General features: G+C 39.8%; 1 protein-coding gene across 1 annotated transcript; it reads right to left on the reverse strand.

The window, feature by feature from the left end:
- Positions 1 to 682: 682 nt before the first annotated feature.
- LOC110621673 lies at positions 683 to 1,225 on the reverse strand. Its single transcript, XM_021765950.2, has one exon. It carries the CDS (start codon positions 1,111 to 1,113, stop codon positions 889 to 891), a length of 225 nt encoding a protein of 74 aa, XP_021621642.1. The 5' UTR covers positions 1,114 to 1,225; the 3' UTR covers positions 683 to 888.
- Between the last annotated feature and the right edge of the window lie 17,219 nt (positions 1,226 to 18,444).

Below are 18,444 nucleotides of genomic sequence, written 5' to 3' on the forward strand. Positions count from 1 at the left end.
AAATTTTAAGATTTAGTAATAATTCATAAATTTATAAAATAATTGATATTTAAAATTTATTAAAAATTTATTAATGAATTTTAATTCGTTAATAAATTTAAAAAGAGTGTTGTAATTACTAATAAATTTTAATTTATTAATAATTTAAAAATTTATCACTAAATTTCATCTTGATAAATAAAAAAAAATGTTAAAATTTATAAATGGATGATATACAGTAATAGTTACATTCCTAAATTTAAAAAAAAATTCATGTCTTTTTAAAATTCACGTTTTTCACTTATCAATAAAAGATAAATTTATTAATATATATATTTTTAATCGATTGATAATTTTTCTTTATAAAATTTAGTGATGGATAGCAAACTCATTTGCTAAATTCACTAGTAATACATATTTGTAAAATATGATATCTTTTATTTTTTATCATTCATTTATTTTATTATTTTACTTTCTTTCATTTTTTTTTCTTTCCCTATTTTTTCATTTAACTTTTTTATCTCTTAATTTTTTTCTATTGTTTTTTTTATACTTTTTCTCTTTTTTTACTCTTTTTTTTTTCTTTCTATTTTTATTTTTCTCCATAATTTTATTTTTAATTACATTCTTTCAATTTCTATAATTTGTTATTATGGAATTTTCAGGAAAAGAAAAGCAGTTAAAAGAAAATTTCTCCATTTCTTTATAAAAAAAAGAGAAAATTGCAAATTCCTTGGATAAGTATATAACCAACAAATGAAGAAAGATACAAATGAAGCATGTATATATTTGAAAGATTAAATCGATTTTGTATGAAGCTTTGCCTATGGATCGATCTTTCTTTCTCCTTTCTGCTTCTGCTAAATGGATATGCAATATCTTTTTTTGTTTCCCCATAGACATGCATGATCAAGTACTTCTGCTTTTGATAATAGCAGCAGCAGCCTTATTGGCGTTATTGTTGGCTGAAAGAACAAGGCTTAAGCTTGTAGGATGTTTAAGATCATCGGAGATGTCTCGCTTCTGAATCTGCAGAGGAAGAGCTGATTTCTGGGCAGTATCTACACGAACTGATTGCGGACGTGGGTAGAAGAAATCAGTTGGGAAAAAGTAGTATTGTTGAAGACCAGCCATGGATTCTCTCTCTCTGTGTGCAGCTGAAGATCAAGATTCAAGGAACTTAGTTTCAAGAACAAGAACAAGAACTAAAGCAGGAGAGCTGTGCTTAGAAGAAAAGGAAAGAAATAGAGGATTCTTGGGTGGAGGCCATAGTGGCTTCCTACTCTTTATATAGAGAAGAGGAACGAAATTCTTTATAAAAATATTAATTAATTTTCACAGTAACTTGGATTTTCAGTCTATTTTCTATTTCTTTGTTTATTGTTTGTTTCTTCATGGGTGGAGATTTTGTTCTCAAAGGATTCTCTGAACTGTTAAGTGGTTTAGATTAATGCTTGACTTGAAGAAGTTGGTTTTTATATTGTGGCCACATGAACCACAATGGAAATTAGGTGTGCACATCACATGATCTAATTACAAAATTTATTAATACACGGGAATTATGATTATATTATAGGACAACTTTTACCTAAATTGTCTAATCTTTAATAGGATTTGTTGAATCTTGCTCAGACCACAAATAATATTCATCATGCTGTAGTTTGAGAGATTGATGCAACTCTGATTAATTTTTAAAAATATTCCGTGCTGAATTTAAATTGGAAATCTTTAATCAAGAAAAAAGAGATTTGCGCCATCACATCTCACTCTTTAAAAATTCTTTTAAATATATAATCGAATGATCCTCCGTCATTCATTGTTAACCTAGCTTTTATGGATGTAGTTTTTTTTTTTTTTAAGTAAAACTACTTATTATATTAATAAAATTTCATCAAACAAATATGAATATTATCCCAAACAGAGAGACGATTATGCTCGGTAGATTCTCTAACCAAAATATGAGCAGCTAAAATAACATTACGACGAACCCATTTAACAGAAATATTAGTTCTAGAGTCTATCAAAAATTTATAATCATTCAAAATTAAATCCCTGCATAAAATAATTTGGCAAAAATGTTCATCAAGTGCCTGTCTAAACCCCTGCATAAGATAATTTAGCAAAGATACTCCTCATTCTTTCTCATCTCTCAAGCATGAATCATTAAAGTCTCCCGACCAAAGCCACAGAAGAGAGTTTCTACGAGATAAAGCTCGAATAAGGTTCCAAGACTGACGCCGTCGTTGCGATTCCAGAAATCCATAATAACTAGTAAACATCCATTGAACATTAACAACCGAATCAATAAAATTTGAAGAAAAGTCAACCACAAAAACAGACTACTCTTCCACATTAATGAAAGGTCTCCTCCCAATCCTTGTCTATTGACTGAGAAGCAACTATCAAAATGTAAAAAATTATGAAAAAATTCCATACGAGAACTAAGAGTTTTTGTTTCCATCAAAAATAAAATGTTCGGCTTGTAACTAGAAACTAAATCCTTCAATGCAATAACTGTCCGAGGATTGCCGCCATAAATCTGCCAAAGAGGTTTGCATATTCTGAAAATTGATTGGATTGTATATGAGAAACATCCCCACTATACAGAAATCATAAGTGACGATCAAAATATCTCTGGAGGTCTTATTAGAGATAACAATATCTTCTTTTTCATCGATAGTCATTTAATACAGATCGTCTTCCATGAGGAAGGGAAAGAATAAGTTAGATTTAAGGAAGAGGAAAAGACGATAACATTGAATCACAAAAGGACCACAAAGGAAAACTTGTGTCGAAAGTAATGCAATTATGGATATGTACTTTAAAACATTAATTAGTTAATGATATGTCATATAATTTAATTACAATTTTATGATTATATGATATTTACTTTCTAAAATAATGCGTGACATATTGAAAATTGAATATTAAATATATATAATAAGAAAACATTTAACACATTTATATTAACTTTTTTTAATAAAATTAAAAAAAAAAATATTTCCGAACGAGTAGGATACAAATTTGGACTGTGATGCACATTTTGCGGCTGAGATCTTGTGATGGGTACACCTAATAAGGTGGTTTCATGTGGCTCAAATATAAAAGCAAACTTCAAGTCAAAAACTAAATTAAACCCATTAAACAGTTGGAGGATCTCTTCGTCTACCAAATCTAAAATAATAATAATAATAATGATAAACTACAAAATTTAATTTCTACCACAAAAAATTACTGGCTCTCCGATGGTCTTAAGCTTGTTGAGAGTGCCATTAAGAGAGTTCCAGGTAAGATGATGAATGACACGGTGAACAAATATATCGAGAGCAACGAGGTTTGGAACTAGCAGTCTTTTAGCAAATATTTGCTGTTTCGTCTATCCTTTTTCTCTCGGCAATTCCTGTACCTTCTCTTTTGTTGGGTCCGAATACGATAATTTTGCAAGCGTCCAGCTCTGGCAACTTCTCTATCAAAACGGCTTATTGGTGGCTCGTGAAAGGCTATGATTGGCAGAATGACCAGAAATAGCGTCTGGCTTGGAAATGGAATGGACCGCAATGCATTTGCATGTTTATATGGCTGGCCCTCTATGACCGTGTGCTCACAAACTCGGAGAGAGTTATTTTGATAAGCATATGATTTTATTAATATAAAGACCAGGAAAAACTTAGCATGACCATAGATTCTATCCAAAACACAACCTCTTACAATCACCCTAAACCAATGGTATGGCTTCTTCCCTTTCAAGACTTTTTTGGCTAGAATATCAGCTACAACATTGGCTTTTCTGTGAATGTGATAAAAAGAGATAGGGGAAGAGAGGACAAACTATTAAGGATGAAATTGATGACTCCATTCAGCCTCCAAGGGACAGAGTTAGAATGGTTAACCCATGAGATTGCATTCTGCGAATATGCCTACTCTCGCACATCTCCTGTTTGCAGATAATACCCTTCTTTTCGGGAGAGCCTCTATTGAAGAAGCAACCAAGTTTAAACTTATAATTGAGAATTACAGCACTGCTTCTGGGCAATGAATTAATCTGCAGAAGTCTGATATATATTTCAGCAAATATAACTCTATACTGTTCCAAAAGCAAATTGCTGATATTCTTGGTATTCCAACGTCTACTATGCTTTCTCGTTATCTTGGATTGCTTGTTTCTTGGAGGAGGTCTAAATATCAATCCTTGCAATTCATCAAAGACAGAGTGTGGCATAAATTGCAAAGCTGGAAATGTAATTTATTATCTCTTGCAGGTAAAGAAATTTTGATAAAGGCAGTAGTCCAGGCCATCCCATCCTATGTTATGTCGGTTTTCTTGCTGCCATTAAATTTTATTAATGACATCCAAAAACTTGCAGCGAGATTCTGGTGGCCAAAAATCTCTGGATATCTCAAATATTCATTGGATTAATTGGAAGAAGCTTTCATGAAGTAAGAAGGATAGAGGATTGGGGTTCAAGGATTTGCACCTATTTAATCTCTCATTGTTGGCAAAATAAGCTGGAAAATTAACGTAGGATTCGATATCTTTATAGGCAAGGTTGTTAAAGGGAAGATATTTTCCTTCATCAAACTTCCTGGAGTGCAACCAAAATGGTAAGCAATCTTGGGGATGGAGAAGCTTGTTAGCAGGAAGAGAAGCAATCAAACAGGGTAATCGATGGAATGTTACAGGTCCTTCTTTTCTGAATATTTGGGAGGAAGCCTGGATTCCCACCCTTCCAAACTTTAAAATCACTAGTGCACGTCCTCGAGATAGTCTAGTGGTATATGTATCTGATCTAATCAAGCAGGGCACTACTCAATGGGACATGAACATACTTTTTGCATGCATCTTTCTCTCCACAGGAATGCTTGGAAATCAGCAAAATCGTTATAGGGGCTGTTCCGAGAGAACCAAAGTTAGTATGGCATTTTTCAAGATCTTGCACTCCCACTGTAAAAGAGGTGTACAGGTTCTTGAAGAAAACCCAATATGAAAATGAAGGGAGGCAAGTCCCGTCCTCCTCCTTCCAGCTGCCAGACTCTTTTTGAAATAGGTTGTAGTCTTTGGATGTCTCTCCTAAAATCAAAATATTTTTGTAGCGTGCATGTACAAATTCTCTTGCATCAAAGATAAACTTGTATAAGAGAAAATGTAGTGACTCTCCTTTATGCCCACTTTTCCAACAAAAAGAAGAATCTATAGAGCATATGTTATTCTTCCGTCCTCATGCTCTTATGACTTGGTTTGGTTTGGTTCTTCTTTAGGATTCAGGCCTCGAGAGAAAGGTTTTGTATCTTTTTTATAGTGGTAGAAGGATATTCAATTATCTTTTAATTTAGTAGATGACAGAGAATTCAAGCTAACTAGTATTGTATGTTGGAATATTTGGAAGGCCAGAAATGCTGCAATTTTTGAGGGGGTTGATCCTAATCCTGTGTATACGATTAATAGAGCCCAGAATGAATTTGAATAATTGCTTTCTTTGGCTACTCAGCAAAATCATTCTAGGATTCTTCCTCAAGCTGGAAGTTAGAGCCCTCCCCCTGTGGGTGTTCTGAAATTTAATATTGATGCCTCGTTCTCTCAGACTACTTAAGAAGCAAGCTTTGGCATCATCATACGAGATTTCAGAGGTGTGTTTTGCAGCTAATTTTGTTTGTTTTTGTGCTTTAGTAGCTGAAGGTGTTGGTCTTCGGACAACAATTTAATTTGCTGTTTCAAGGAACGTTGAATGTTCAATCTTGTTCGTTGGAATTTGATTCTTTGATGTTAAAGCAATATATTTCGGGCTTGGACTCAGATCACCTCTGGAATTAGCCGCAATCATTCAAGATATTCAAGTTTTGCTGTCAACGCATCCTTCTTTTTCTATCCTTTTTGTTCCAAGAGCGGTAAACGGATGTGCAGATTGGTTAGTCGGAGCTGTTAGAAGCTAACCTTTTATGGCCTGGATGGGTTTTCAATCCACCTTCATCTGTGTAATCTGTGTAATCTGTTAGTTGTTGGGATTAAAACAAAATTGATTAAATTTCACTCACTCGAAAAATATAATTCAAGAAATAAGAGGTATTTTCATCTGTGTAATATCTTAAACATAGATAGACCAAGTGTTTTTTAATTTATTGTTATAATTAAAAAAAAATCGATCAAATTAACTTTTAATCTGTGTAATATGTTAAATATAGATAGGCTAAGTATTTTTTAATTTGTTGTTGTAATTAAAAAAATTGATCAAATTTCACTCACTCAAAAAATATAATTCAAGAAATAAGAAAATTAAAAAAATCCTGCTCCTAGTTGATATAAGGAAGAATGGAATAGAATAAATTTTGTCTGGAAGGGGCTTGAAACTCATGACCTTCAAACTCATAAGACCAATGCTCTAACCAATTGAGCTATAAGACCATTAGCTATGAAGATATAAAATTATTATTTGTGACTTACTAGTACCCAAAAAAAATTTGGGTTTCAAATACAGCAAAAGCTTATACTCTGGCCTCACTTGCTCATATAACAGGTTTCTACTCCTTACAGGTGAAAAGTGACAGCCTATCTAACATGTTGTTAGAGAAGCAAATATTATTACTCATTGTACTTTTAAAGTAATTCTTTATTAGTGAAGCTAAGATTATATGGATGGATAGATCCTCAGCCAATGTATTTTCAAAAAAATGGGAGATTTATTATTTAGTTCTTAGATATTGACCATTATTAACAAGTCAGTTCCTGCATTTTTAGAAATCTATTAAAACATCATTATTTTTTGTCTCCATAAACAAAATAGTCATTCCATCTATTTCTGCCGTTAAAAATATAGTAGTAAAAAGACCAAATTACCCTTTTTCTTTTTCTTATTCTTCAAGGAAGAATAGAATAAAATAATTTGGTCTCGACGGGGCTCGGACTCGCAACCTTCGGCTCATAAGATGAATGGTCTAAAAATATAATTCAAGAAATAAGAAGTATCTTCATCTGTGTAATATGTTAAACATAAGTAGAGCAAGTGTTTTTTAACTTGTTATTGTGATTTAAAAAAATGATCAAATTTCACTCACTTAATCTCACGAGCCCAAGCTTTGGCACTCACCCGAGACCGTGTGACACTTGACTTGAACACTACCAAGGCAAGTCAGCCAATATATCTACACGTTGATCTGCACAACGAAACATGTCAGTTAGCCAATAGGCTAGAATGTTATTAAAGCGAGCAATATATATATGTATCCAGCGGGTATAAGCATCAAACAAACATAATGGCATAAGCAACCCAAACATCGCATGTAGGCACAGAGATTTTAATAAAAAGGCTACTCATTTCATTCTAGGGGCAAAACAGTCACTACACAATTTGACACAACGATCCTCACACCACTTGTAGACAGGGGGAACGCCTACAAGGGGTAGAGGCACAGCATAGGGACTCAGTAGGCCTACGGTGGCCAGCTGGGCCCAGTCCTCACTGGTGGCCAGCTAGGCCCAGTCCTCACTGGTGACCAACTAGTCACTCCCCCCTAAAGAGCCTTAGGAACAAATTGAGCTGGGGCAGGAGGAGACATCAATATGTCTGATGTGACATCCCCCCCTTAATAATTACATGGAAATGAATTAAAAGAAACCAACATGACTCTTTTGATACTACTATTTTATACTAATTTCTACCCATCTCGTTTCTAAGAAATCCCATATTGAGAAAATTACATTTTAGTCCCTCAAAATTCTAGACCCCTAACACTCTCCCCCACTTAAATGGTCGACGTCCTCGTCGACTGAGCTTGTAGGAACTCTTCAATCTTCTGCGAATGTTGTTGGAGGTTCGACTCTTTCTCCCAGCTGGTTTCTTCGATGCTTAGGCCTTTCCATTTGACAAGGTATTCTTTGTAAGGAGGACGTTTGGTGGTCTGTACAACTCGTTCCGCCAAGATTCCTTCAACGCCTTGATGCACTTGTGATACTCATGAAACGGCAGGTCTTGAGGGTTTGTTTCTGTTGTTGTATGTCCCATCTGTATAGTATGGCTTGAGTCTGCTCACATGAAGTACTGGGTGAATCTTCATCCACTGTGGTGGTTCCACTTTATATGCTACAAGCCTAACTCTGGCAACGATTGGAATTGGCCCTTCGTATTTGCGCACCAACCTTCGGTCTCGGTTGCGAAGGAATCATAGTTGTTCTGCTAGTAGCTTGATCGTCACTAAGTCTCCTACTACAAACTCTTGAGGCCTTCGATGTTCATCAGCCATCTTTTTCATGTGTTTGGATGCCTTCTCTAATTGAGCTCGTGCAATCTCCGCATTACGCTTCCACTCCTTTGTGAATTGGTATGCTTTGGGGTTTCTCCCTGTGTATGGCACATCGAGTGTATGTGGTGCCAGCGGTTGTTGACCTATAACAATCTCAAAAGGGCTTTTGTTAGTAGCAGAGCTCTTTAAGGAATTAAAACAAAATTGTGCAGCATCAAGCAGTGAGGCTCAGTTCTTTTGGCTGGTATTGACAAAGTGTCGCAAGTACTCCTCTAACAACCTATTGAATCTCTCTGTTTGTCCGTCAGTCTGGGGATGAAAGCTTGTTGAAATATTTAGTTTTGTGTCTAAGATGTTAAACAGCTCAGACTAGAAAATCCCTATTAACCGCCCATCTCTGTCACTAACAATGCTTTAAGAACACTCCAATACTTCACATCATTCTTAAAGAATGCTTTGGTCGTTTCTTCTGCCAAACAATATCTCGACATTGGTATGAATGTGGCGTACTTTGAAAATCGATCTATAACCACTAAGATATGATCGTATTCCCCCACTTTTGGCAAGCCAGCAATGAAATCCAAGGAAACACTCTCTTAAGGCCTGCTTGGAATTGGTAGAGGTTGCAAAAGACCCGTCGGTTTCTGTCTATCTACTTTGTCTTGTTGGCACACCAAGCAAGTCTTTGTGTACTCTTTCACATCATCTTCCATGTGAGGCCAGTAATAGCCATATTTTAGCAAAGCTAGCGTGCGTTGCCAACCCGAATGTCCAACCTATAGCGTATCATGACACTCCTTTAACAACAATCTTCTGACGTTCCCTACCTTTGGCACGTATACTCGGCTTCCCCTCGTCAAGATTAGATCATTATCTATCCAAAATTGACAAGTTTTCCCCTCTTGTGCTAAACACCACAAGGCCATTGCTTGGGGATCCTTCTTCAAGTTCCTTCGAATCTGACTGCCCACTGAGTCCTCCACTTGGCTTCGAGACAGGTGAGCTATTCGGTTAAGTGTGAACACTTCTGACTTTCTACTCAAAGCATCTGCAACTCTATTGGAACTCTCAGGTTTGTATTCAAATTGGAAGTTGAATTCAGCTAAGCATTCCTGCTACCTGGCTTGTTTTGGTGATAATTTTGGTTGTGAAAAGAAATGGCTAACACCGGTATTGTCTGTCTTTACTACAAACTTTGACCCCAACAAGTAGTGCCTCCATGTACGCAAATAATATATAACTACTAGTAACTCCTTTTCTTGTGCAATGTAACGAATCTCTGCATCTTTTAGCTTACGGCTTTCAAAAGCAATTGGATGACCGTCTTACATTAATACTCCCCCCAATGCTAAATTTGATGCATTCATCTGTACCTCAAAGGGCTTGTTCATGTCTGGTAGGGCTAATAATGGTTCTGCTGTGATAGCTTCTTTCACATCATCAAAAGCAGTTTGGCACTCCTTCGTCCATAGCCACTTGTTTCCCTTCTTCAGCAATTCTGTAAGGGAACATATTTTATGGGAGTATCCCCTCACAAATCGCCTATAATAATTTGCCAACCCTAAAAAGGATCTCAACTCCGTTACGCCCTTCGGCACACCCCATTCTTGAATGGCCCTTATCTTACCTTGATCCATACATATGTGCCCTCGTTCAATCACATGGCCTAAGAACTTGATTTTAGTTTGAGCAAAAGCATATTTTTCTCTCTTCAAGAAGAGTCTATTCTCTCTCAGCTTTTTGAAGACTAAACGAAGATGTTCCCTCTGTTCCTCCATGGAGGAGCTGTATACCACAATGTCATCGAGATAGACCACTACAAACTGATCAAGGTACTCATGAAATACTTGATTCATTAGAGTACAAAATATGGTAGGAGCATTGATTAGTCCAAAAGGCATAACAAGAAATTCAAAAGCACCATACCGTGTCACACAGGTGGTTTTGGGCTCGTTTCCTTCCTTAATCCGCACTTGATGGTACCCTAACCGAAGATCTAATTTAGTGAAGAATCTTGCTTGACCCAGCTGATCAAACAACTTCACAATTAGAGGTATAGGGTACTTGTTTCGCACAGTGACTTTGTTTAGGGCCCGATAATCTACATATAATCTCAAGCTTCCATCTTGTTTCTTCTGAAAGAGCACCGGAGCATCAAAGGGGGCTTTTGCTGGCCGTATAAACCCGACTTCCAATAATTCATCCAGTTGTTTCCTCAACTCTGCAAGCCGTAACACGACATCACGACCAGTAGTAACCCGCGCACCACCTGTCAATCAAGGAGTTGAAGAAATCTTAGCTGAACGAGTTGTCAAGTCCACCAAGCGTCCACCACACAAAGAGTACCTTGTCAAATGGAATGGCCTTGGTGTTGAAGAAACCAATTGGGAGAAGGAGTCAAGTCTACATGCATATGCACACAAGATTGTGGACTTCATTAACGCTCAGTCGACGAGGACGTCGACCATTTAAGTGGGGGAGTGTTAGGGTTATAGAGTTTCAGGGATCAAAACTGTAATTTTTTAATATTGAAATTGTAATATCCGGCTAGACTCCGGTATCGAAATTCCTACCGTCCACCGGAATCTCGGATGTCGGAAACCTCTAGAAGGGTAAAATCATGTTTTCATAAAATGTTTTAATGTATTTTAAGGTTTTAAGTAAGAAAGAAAATGAGTTTTGAATGAAAAATACCATGGAGGCATTTTCAGGTTCGGCTGTCGAACCTCAAGTTCGACCGCCAAAAGTGGGATAGTTTAGGGGGGCACGTTAGGCTTCTGAATGTGGCTTTCTTTCGGCCGCCGAACCTCATGTTCGGCTGCCGAACATGCATGCATTTTGGAGTCGCCTTCGGCTTCTGAAGGTGGCCTGGCTAGCCACCTATAATGTAATACCCGGCTAGACCCCGGTATCGGAATTCCTACGTTCCGGCGGATTTTCCGTTGGAAGTCGGGATTCGAGGATGTCAGAGCTTGCCCTAAGGGTATAAGAAAGGTTTTTAAGATGTTTTTTAAGTGTTTTTATCATGTTTGCATGTTTTGAGTTAAGAAAATTGAGTTTTGAAATGAAAAGGCCAAGGGGACAAAAGCCAGGTTCGGCCGCCGAAGGTGAAGTTCGGCCGCCGAAAGTTGCATGGTTTCGCATGCACGTTAGGCCGCCGAAGGAAGAGTCGGTTGGCCACTACAAAAGCCCCTTTGCCCGAGACTTGAGTGTTAAACACTCTGTTTTTGGGTCAAAGGTAGGTTCAAGCTCTCCTTGGTGTGATTTTTCATGTTTTCCTCAAATCTTGCATGTTTTAACTTGATTTGAGCTTTGTTTTAGAGTTTTGAGCAAAAGGAAGCAAAGTTGAGCACTTGGAGATTTTGATTGAGTTTTCCTCCATCTCCAAGCTTGGATCATCAATCCTCTAGTTCTTCAAGAGGTAAGCATGGATCCTCACCTCCCCTTATGTTTAAAGCAAGTTTTAGAAGTTTTGGAGAGGTTTATGGCATGTTTTGGGGTATAAGCATGAGTTTGAGCATATGTTGATCATATGAGTTTCTATGAGTTTTGTTGTTGTTTTTGAGGCTTGAGCTAGTTTTTAGGCCTCTATATGCATGAGTTATGTTATATGTTAGTTCAGAAGTGTTGGTATGCATGTTATGGGTGTTTGATAGGATTTTGGAGGCTGAGAGCATGAGTTGTGCTCGGATTCTGCCTTTCTGGAGAATCCAGGTTCGGCCGCCGAAGCAAGGTTCGGCCGCCGAACCCCTTGTGGAGGCAGTTTCGGCTGCCAAACCTTGCCCCCGAAAGCTAGGCTTTGGGTGAGAAAGGGACTTTCGGCCGCCGAAAGAGGGAGTTCGGCCGCCGAAAGTGCATGAGTTTCGTCTCTGGACGAGACTTTCGGCCGCCGAAGGTGCCGCCGAACATGCATGAGTTTCGTCTCTGGAGAGGGGTTTCGGCCGCCGAAAGTGCCGCCGAAGGTGCTCTGTCCAGCCTTCTTTTGCCCATTTTTCCATGCATGCCTATGATGTTTTAGAGGGGTTTTGGGGCGATATGAAGAGTTATGTTTAAGTAAGTTTGGTCCTCATTTGAGTCCACCTGTGTAGGTACGGACCCGAGAGACCAAGGAGGCCCACAGAGTTAGAGTTACAGAGACTGCTCAGCAGTTGACAGAGGTGAGTGGAACAGAACTTTATTTTAAAAGTTAAGAACTGTTTTAGCATGATTCATGCATCATTAATGCCATGTTTATGTAGGATGCTTTGCATTAGTATTCACCAAGTTGATGCATTGCATTATTACTTGTATATGTGGATTGGACCGAGGCGATCTCAATAGCCCATAAGTCTGTCATTCTTGTATGTCCTGTGTGAGCTCCTTTGGGGCCGGGCATTTACCTTGGATGAGTCCTGTGAGAGCCCTTATAGGGTCGGGCACCATGAGTAGTTAGTGAAAGACCTGTGTGAGCTCCTTTGGGGGCCGGGCATTGACAGAGGGAGTTTTGGGATCATGTCCAATCCGAGATGTGAAATGTTTGTGTAGTGATACATCATGTGATAACATGTTTTAAATGTGATTTTTATAGATTCCGCTCACTGGGCTCTAGTAGCTCATCCCTCTCCCTAACCCCATTTTTCAGGGCCTCAGAGAAGAGAAAGAGAAAGAGATAGCAAGGGTAAAAGGCATATGTAATAGTATAGAATGGTGGACATGAGAATGATGTACAGTACAGAGTTTATGTAATGTATAGAAATGATGTAATAGCAAGCTATATAGTGAGTTATAGAATTGTGCTTGGCCCTGGTGCTTGTTATCCCTCTGCACATGATCCTTTTATGATATATATGATTGAGATAATGTTGTGATGATGATGAGCTAAGCTTGGTGCATGGTAGTTTTTCTATCTCTGTAGTTACTGTATGGTACCATAGCAGGTATCACTCTTCGAGTGCATACAGACAGAGCATGCATAGTCCAGGCTTAGTGAAAGTTATACAGAAAGAAAAGATAGTCAAGCAAACAAAAAAAAAATAAATAAATAATTAAGTAACAGTTTTAAGCTTAAGTATGATCATGTATGGGATTTATCAGGTACACAGAGTTGACAGTAGGCTTACTACGGGTCCCGGCGGCCTTAAGCCGATCTGGATCCTAGTGCCGGTGATGGTCCGGTAAGCGGGCTGTTACAGATTGGTATCAGAGCATAGGGCCTCTAGAGTACGGTGTGCTGAGTTAAGAGACTCAGGGATTAGAAAGATCTCACATCGGAAAGAGGTTGTATTAGAGGGCAAGCACAATAGGCAGATCATGTCCACTAGGATAGGATGTTGAGTCCTGTCTTGATGCTGTGTAATGCCATGAATGTATGCATGTGCATGTAATGATTTTCTATGAGTTGAGGGTTCATTTTTTTACATGGATCTTATAATGCTACAGTTTATGTTATGTTTTCAGAAGCTACGATGAGAGGAACCCGTCGATCAGCTAGATTGACTGGAGCTCCACCCGAGAATGAGGGTATAGAAGGGCGTCCCCCTGCTTTGCCAAGAGCTATGTCCCAAAGGGCAGGCAGAGAAAGATCATCAAGGGACCCTAGAAGGTCGTTTGATGAAGGCAGGAGGGAAACAGAACAGAGAAGATCGAGTGATACAAGGGAAGAGATGGATGTGGATCCAAGAAGGGATGGAGGGTTAGGTGTTGGCACTACAGAGGAGGATGTGGGATCATCACAGGGAGGTGGTCAGGCCTCGGGGTATGGTTATCCACCCCACTATCAGCCCTACCCACAGGGCCCAGGATATTCGATGGGAGGTACATCGGATTATCCTAGTTTTTACCCATATCCCACATATATGCCTTATCCACCGTATTACCCCCCATATCCACCATATCCCATGTATCCACCCTCACCTTTTTACCCCAGTCCAGCATACTCTACACCAGAGAGTTCTGCACCTCCTCCACCACCACCACCAGTGGTACAACCAGAAGCCCCAGTTATCCAAACACCTCAACCTGGCCCATCTGTGAGGAGCAAGGTAAAGATGACTGATTACCTAAAGTTAGATGCTCCTAAGTACCAATCAGGAGATGATCCGTTTGAGTACATTAAAGCAGTCAAGATGATAGCAGATGAGTTAGGGGCAGATGATACCAGAGCCATTCAGATGGCAGGGTTCACTTTAAAATGTAAGAAGGCGAAGGAATGGTTTGGTGTAACGACCCTAAAATGGACCGTCACCGGCGCTAGGATTCAGGTCGGCTTAAGGCCGCCAGAACCCGTAGCAAGCCTGCTATACTCTCTGTGTACCTGTAAACCTCATACATGATCATACATTTTATGTGAAAATAAAAACTCTTTGCTGAACCAAGGCTTAACCTGTGCATGCACTATCTCTGTACTCTGTACTCATGTACTCTGTACTCTGTATCCCTGACTAGAGCTTGCTCTAGATGGGTTCATTCATACCTGTTAAGCCTGGTTTTCACATACAGGAAAACATATATACATATACAGATCATGTACAAAACATACATCACTAGGTCAAGCAACAACTAGTACATCTCTTTAATATTACATGTCCACTCTAAGCTATTACAGATCTCTTTACTTTTTCCCGTCCTCTGCTGGACTGTCCCTTCCTGTACACTGTACACTGAATACTGAACCTGCAAAACTGGGGTTAAGGGAGTGGGATGAGCTCTATAGCCCAGTGAGTAGAACAGTAAAACATCTCAGTAAAATATGATCTCATGGAATGCACCATATCACAGACAAGCCACGTCAAGAGTAAACCTGTCACCACATAGTCCCAGTAACTCTGTGCCAGGGCGTAGAATCGAGCACCTGGTCTTCCTGTCATATATGTATATGTGTATATAACACCTGTGAACTTACCATTGCCAGGGCGTAGTCAAAGGCTCCTGGACTTTACTATATACCTGCCAGGGCGTAGTCAAAGGCTCCTGGTCTTTGCTATACATGCCAGGGCGTAGTCAAAGGCTCCTGGTCTTCCTGTCTGTGACTATTGGATCATTTAGCATTTACTCACATCATCAAATAACGATGCAATGCAACATATTCGTGAATACTAATGCAATCAACCTATGGCATAAACATGATGCATGAGATATGCTAAAAGCAGTTTGTAGTTCAATTAAAAGTTATAAGTTGAGTTCCACTCACCTCTGGCTAACTGGACTGACTGACTCTGCAGGTTCACCTCTGGAGCAGTACTCACTGCTGCTCTCTCTGGTTCCTCTGGTCTGTAACACATAAAGACTCAAATGAGGGACCAAACTATCTGACGACTACCTCTCTTAAACTACCCAAGAATCCCCTGAAACTCACTTAACTAGCCATGCAAAGCATGCAAAAGAAAAGCTGGACAGAACACTTTCGGCGGCAGGTTCGGCGGCCGAATGTCCTCTCCAGAGACGAAACTCAAGCACCTTCGGCGGCACCTTCGGCGGCCGAATCCCCCAAACAAAGCCGAACATGCAAAAACACTCGGGGCAAGCTGTGGCAGCCTAAGCTACCATGCAAGAGGTTCGGCGGCCGAATGAACTTTCGGCTGCCGAACCTGAGTTCATCCAGAACTCAGTTTCAACGGCAAACCATCTCCTTCTTTCCTTCAACTTCTCAAACCATGCAAACTTCACCTCCTCAACATACATATACTCATATATATGATCACAGGGGTCCAAAACTAGCTAATAACCCCAAACAACAAAACAAACATACATATAAACATGTAACCATGCATAATTCTTTAAAACTACCATTAATACCCTAAGCATGCATCTCCTTCCTTTATCCCCATAAACTCAGAAACATATACACATGTTCAAGTGCATCACTTACCTCCTGTAGCAAGAAGCTAAACACTCTGAACAAGGGAAAACGGATCACCTCTTCTCACACTCTCAAACTCTCTCAAACTCACTTTTTGCTTCAAACCCTTCAAAACTTGGTGAATGAGCAAACTCCTGCATGAGCTGCTCAAAACACTTGCAGATGAGTCATAGAAGACGTGGCTAATTCATGGCAAGAATCTGAGGCCAACATCTGTCAAAAGCCATGACTCAGCTTGGCTGGCCAACTCATCGTCGGCTGCCCAATCACATGCAAGACCATGCAACGTTCGGGGGCCGAACTTCCCTTCGGAAGCCAAACACTTTCGGCGGCCGAACTTACTTTCGGCGGCCGAACTTGGCTCAACTGCCTTAGATCATTTCAACTCAAAACTCACTTCCCTTAACCTTAAAACATTTAAACACATCATAACCCTTAGTAACACATAACTCCTACCCTTAGATAGAATCCCAACACCCCGGATTCCGCCAGATAATAGGAATTCCGGTGCCGGATTCTAGCCGGGTATTACATTCTCCCCTCCTTAAGAACATTCGTCCTCGGATGTTCCTAAAACACAAAATAAAAACACAAGGAAGAAACTAACCTTAAAACAAATATGGATACTGCTGGAGCATAGACTCCTGCGTCTCCCATGTGCACTCTTCTAGATTATGGTGGTTCCATAAAACTTTCACCATCGGAATCTCCTTGTTCCGTAGCTGTCTGATCTGCGTGTCCAGAATCCGCACTGGCTGCTCTATATAGGTGAGATCCGTATGAATCTCCACCTCAGGCTCACTCAGAACCTGATTCGGATCTGACACAAACTGTCGTAGCATAGAAACATGAAATACCGGGTGAATCCTCTCCATAGAAGCAGGTAAATCCAGCTTATACGACACATTTCCGATCCTCTGTAACACCTCAAAGGGTCCAATGTACCGTGGAGCTAATTTACCTTTCTTCCCAAAACGAACCACTCCTTTCATTGGAGACACTTTCAGCAATACCCAATTACCCTCTTGAAACTCTAACTGTTTCCTGCGAACGTCTGCATAACTTTTCTGTCTACTCTGAGCTGTTCTGATTCTCTCTCTGATCATGGGCACCATTCTACTGGTAATGTCTACTAACTCTGGCCCTGCAAGAGCTTTCTCTCCTACCTCTTCCCAGCAAACAGGGGATCTGCACTTCCTCCCATATAAAGCTTCATAAGGAGCCATCCCAATGCTAGCATGATGACTGTTATTGTAGGCAAACTCCACCAAAGGTAGATGCTGCCTCCAAGAACCGCCAAAGTCTAACACACATAGGCGAAGCATATCCTCTATGGTCTGGATGGTCCTTTCTGACTGTCCATCAGTCTGTGGGTGGAAAGCAGTACTAAAATCCAATCTTGTGCCCATCGCACTCTGCAGACTCCGCCAAAAGCGGGAGGTAAACTGAGGTCCTCTATCTGAAACGATAGACACTGGAACTCCATGTAATCTCACTATTTCATCCAGATAGACCTGTGCCAACTTATCCACAGAATAGTTACTCCGTACTGGAAGAAAATGAGCAGATTTCGTGAGTCTGTCCACAATCACCCATATCGAGTCTATCCTGTTGGACGCTACTGGTAAACCCACTACAAAATCCATGGCTATGTTCTCCCATTTCCACTCTGGAATCGGTAATGGGTTAAGCATTCCTGCTGGTTTTTGATGCTCTAATTTCACTCGCTGACAAACCTCACAGGCTGTCACGAACTGCGCCACTTCTTTCTTCATGGCTGGCCACCAATAGACCCTTTTCAGATCCTGATACATCTTGGTGGCTCCTGGGTGAACACTATACCTTGCATTATGAGCTTCCCTCATAATGTCTTCCTTCACACTGCCCCTATCTGGTACACAAAGTCGACTCCCATAGCGAAGGATCCCTTTGCTGTCAAATCTAAACTCTGCATTGTTGCCTGACTGAACAGTCCTGGCAATTTTCATCAACTCAGGGTCCTCATGCTGTCTCTGAGCTATCTGCTCCAGAAACACAGGTGTCACTCTCATCTGTGCTATCAACGCACCTGTACCAGACAACTCTAACTGTAATCCTTCGTCAAAAAGCTTATAAAGCTCCATCACAACTGGTCTCCGCTCTGTTGCTATATGGGATAAACTGCCTAGTGACTTCCGGCTTAGGGCGTCTGCGACAACATTCGCCTTACCCGGATGATACTGGATCTTACAATCATAATCACTGAGCAATTCAACCCACCTTCTCTGCCTCAAATTCAGCTCTCTTTGACTTAAGATGTACTGTAAACTCTTATGATCAGTGAAGATCTCGCATTTAACTCCGTAGAGGTAATGCCGCCACATCTTAAGTGCAAAGATAACTGCTGCCATCTCTAG

Source organism: Manihot esculenta, chromosome 8 (genome assembly GCF_001659605.2).
Source record: "Manihot esculenta cultivar AM560-2 chromosome 8, M.esculenta_v8, whole genome shotgun sequence".
NCBI lineage: Eukaryota > Viridiplantae > Streptophyta > Magnoliopsida > Malpighiales > Euphorbiaceae > Manihot > Manihot esculenta.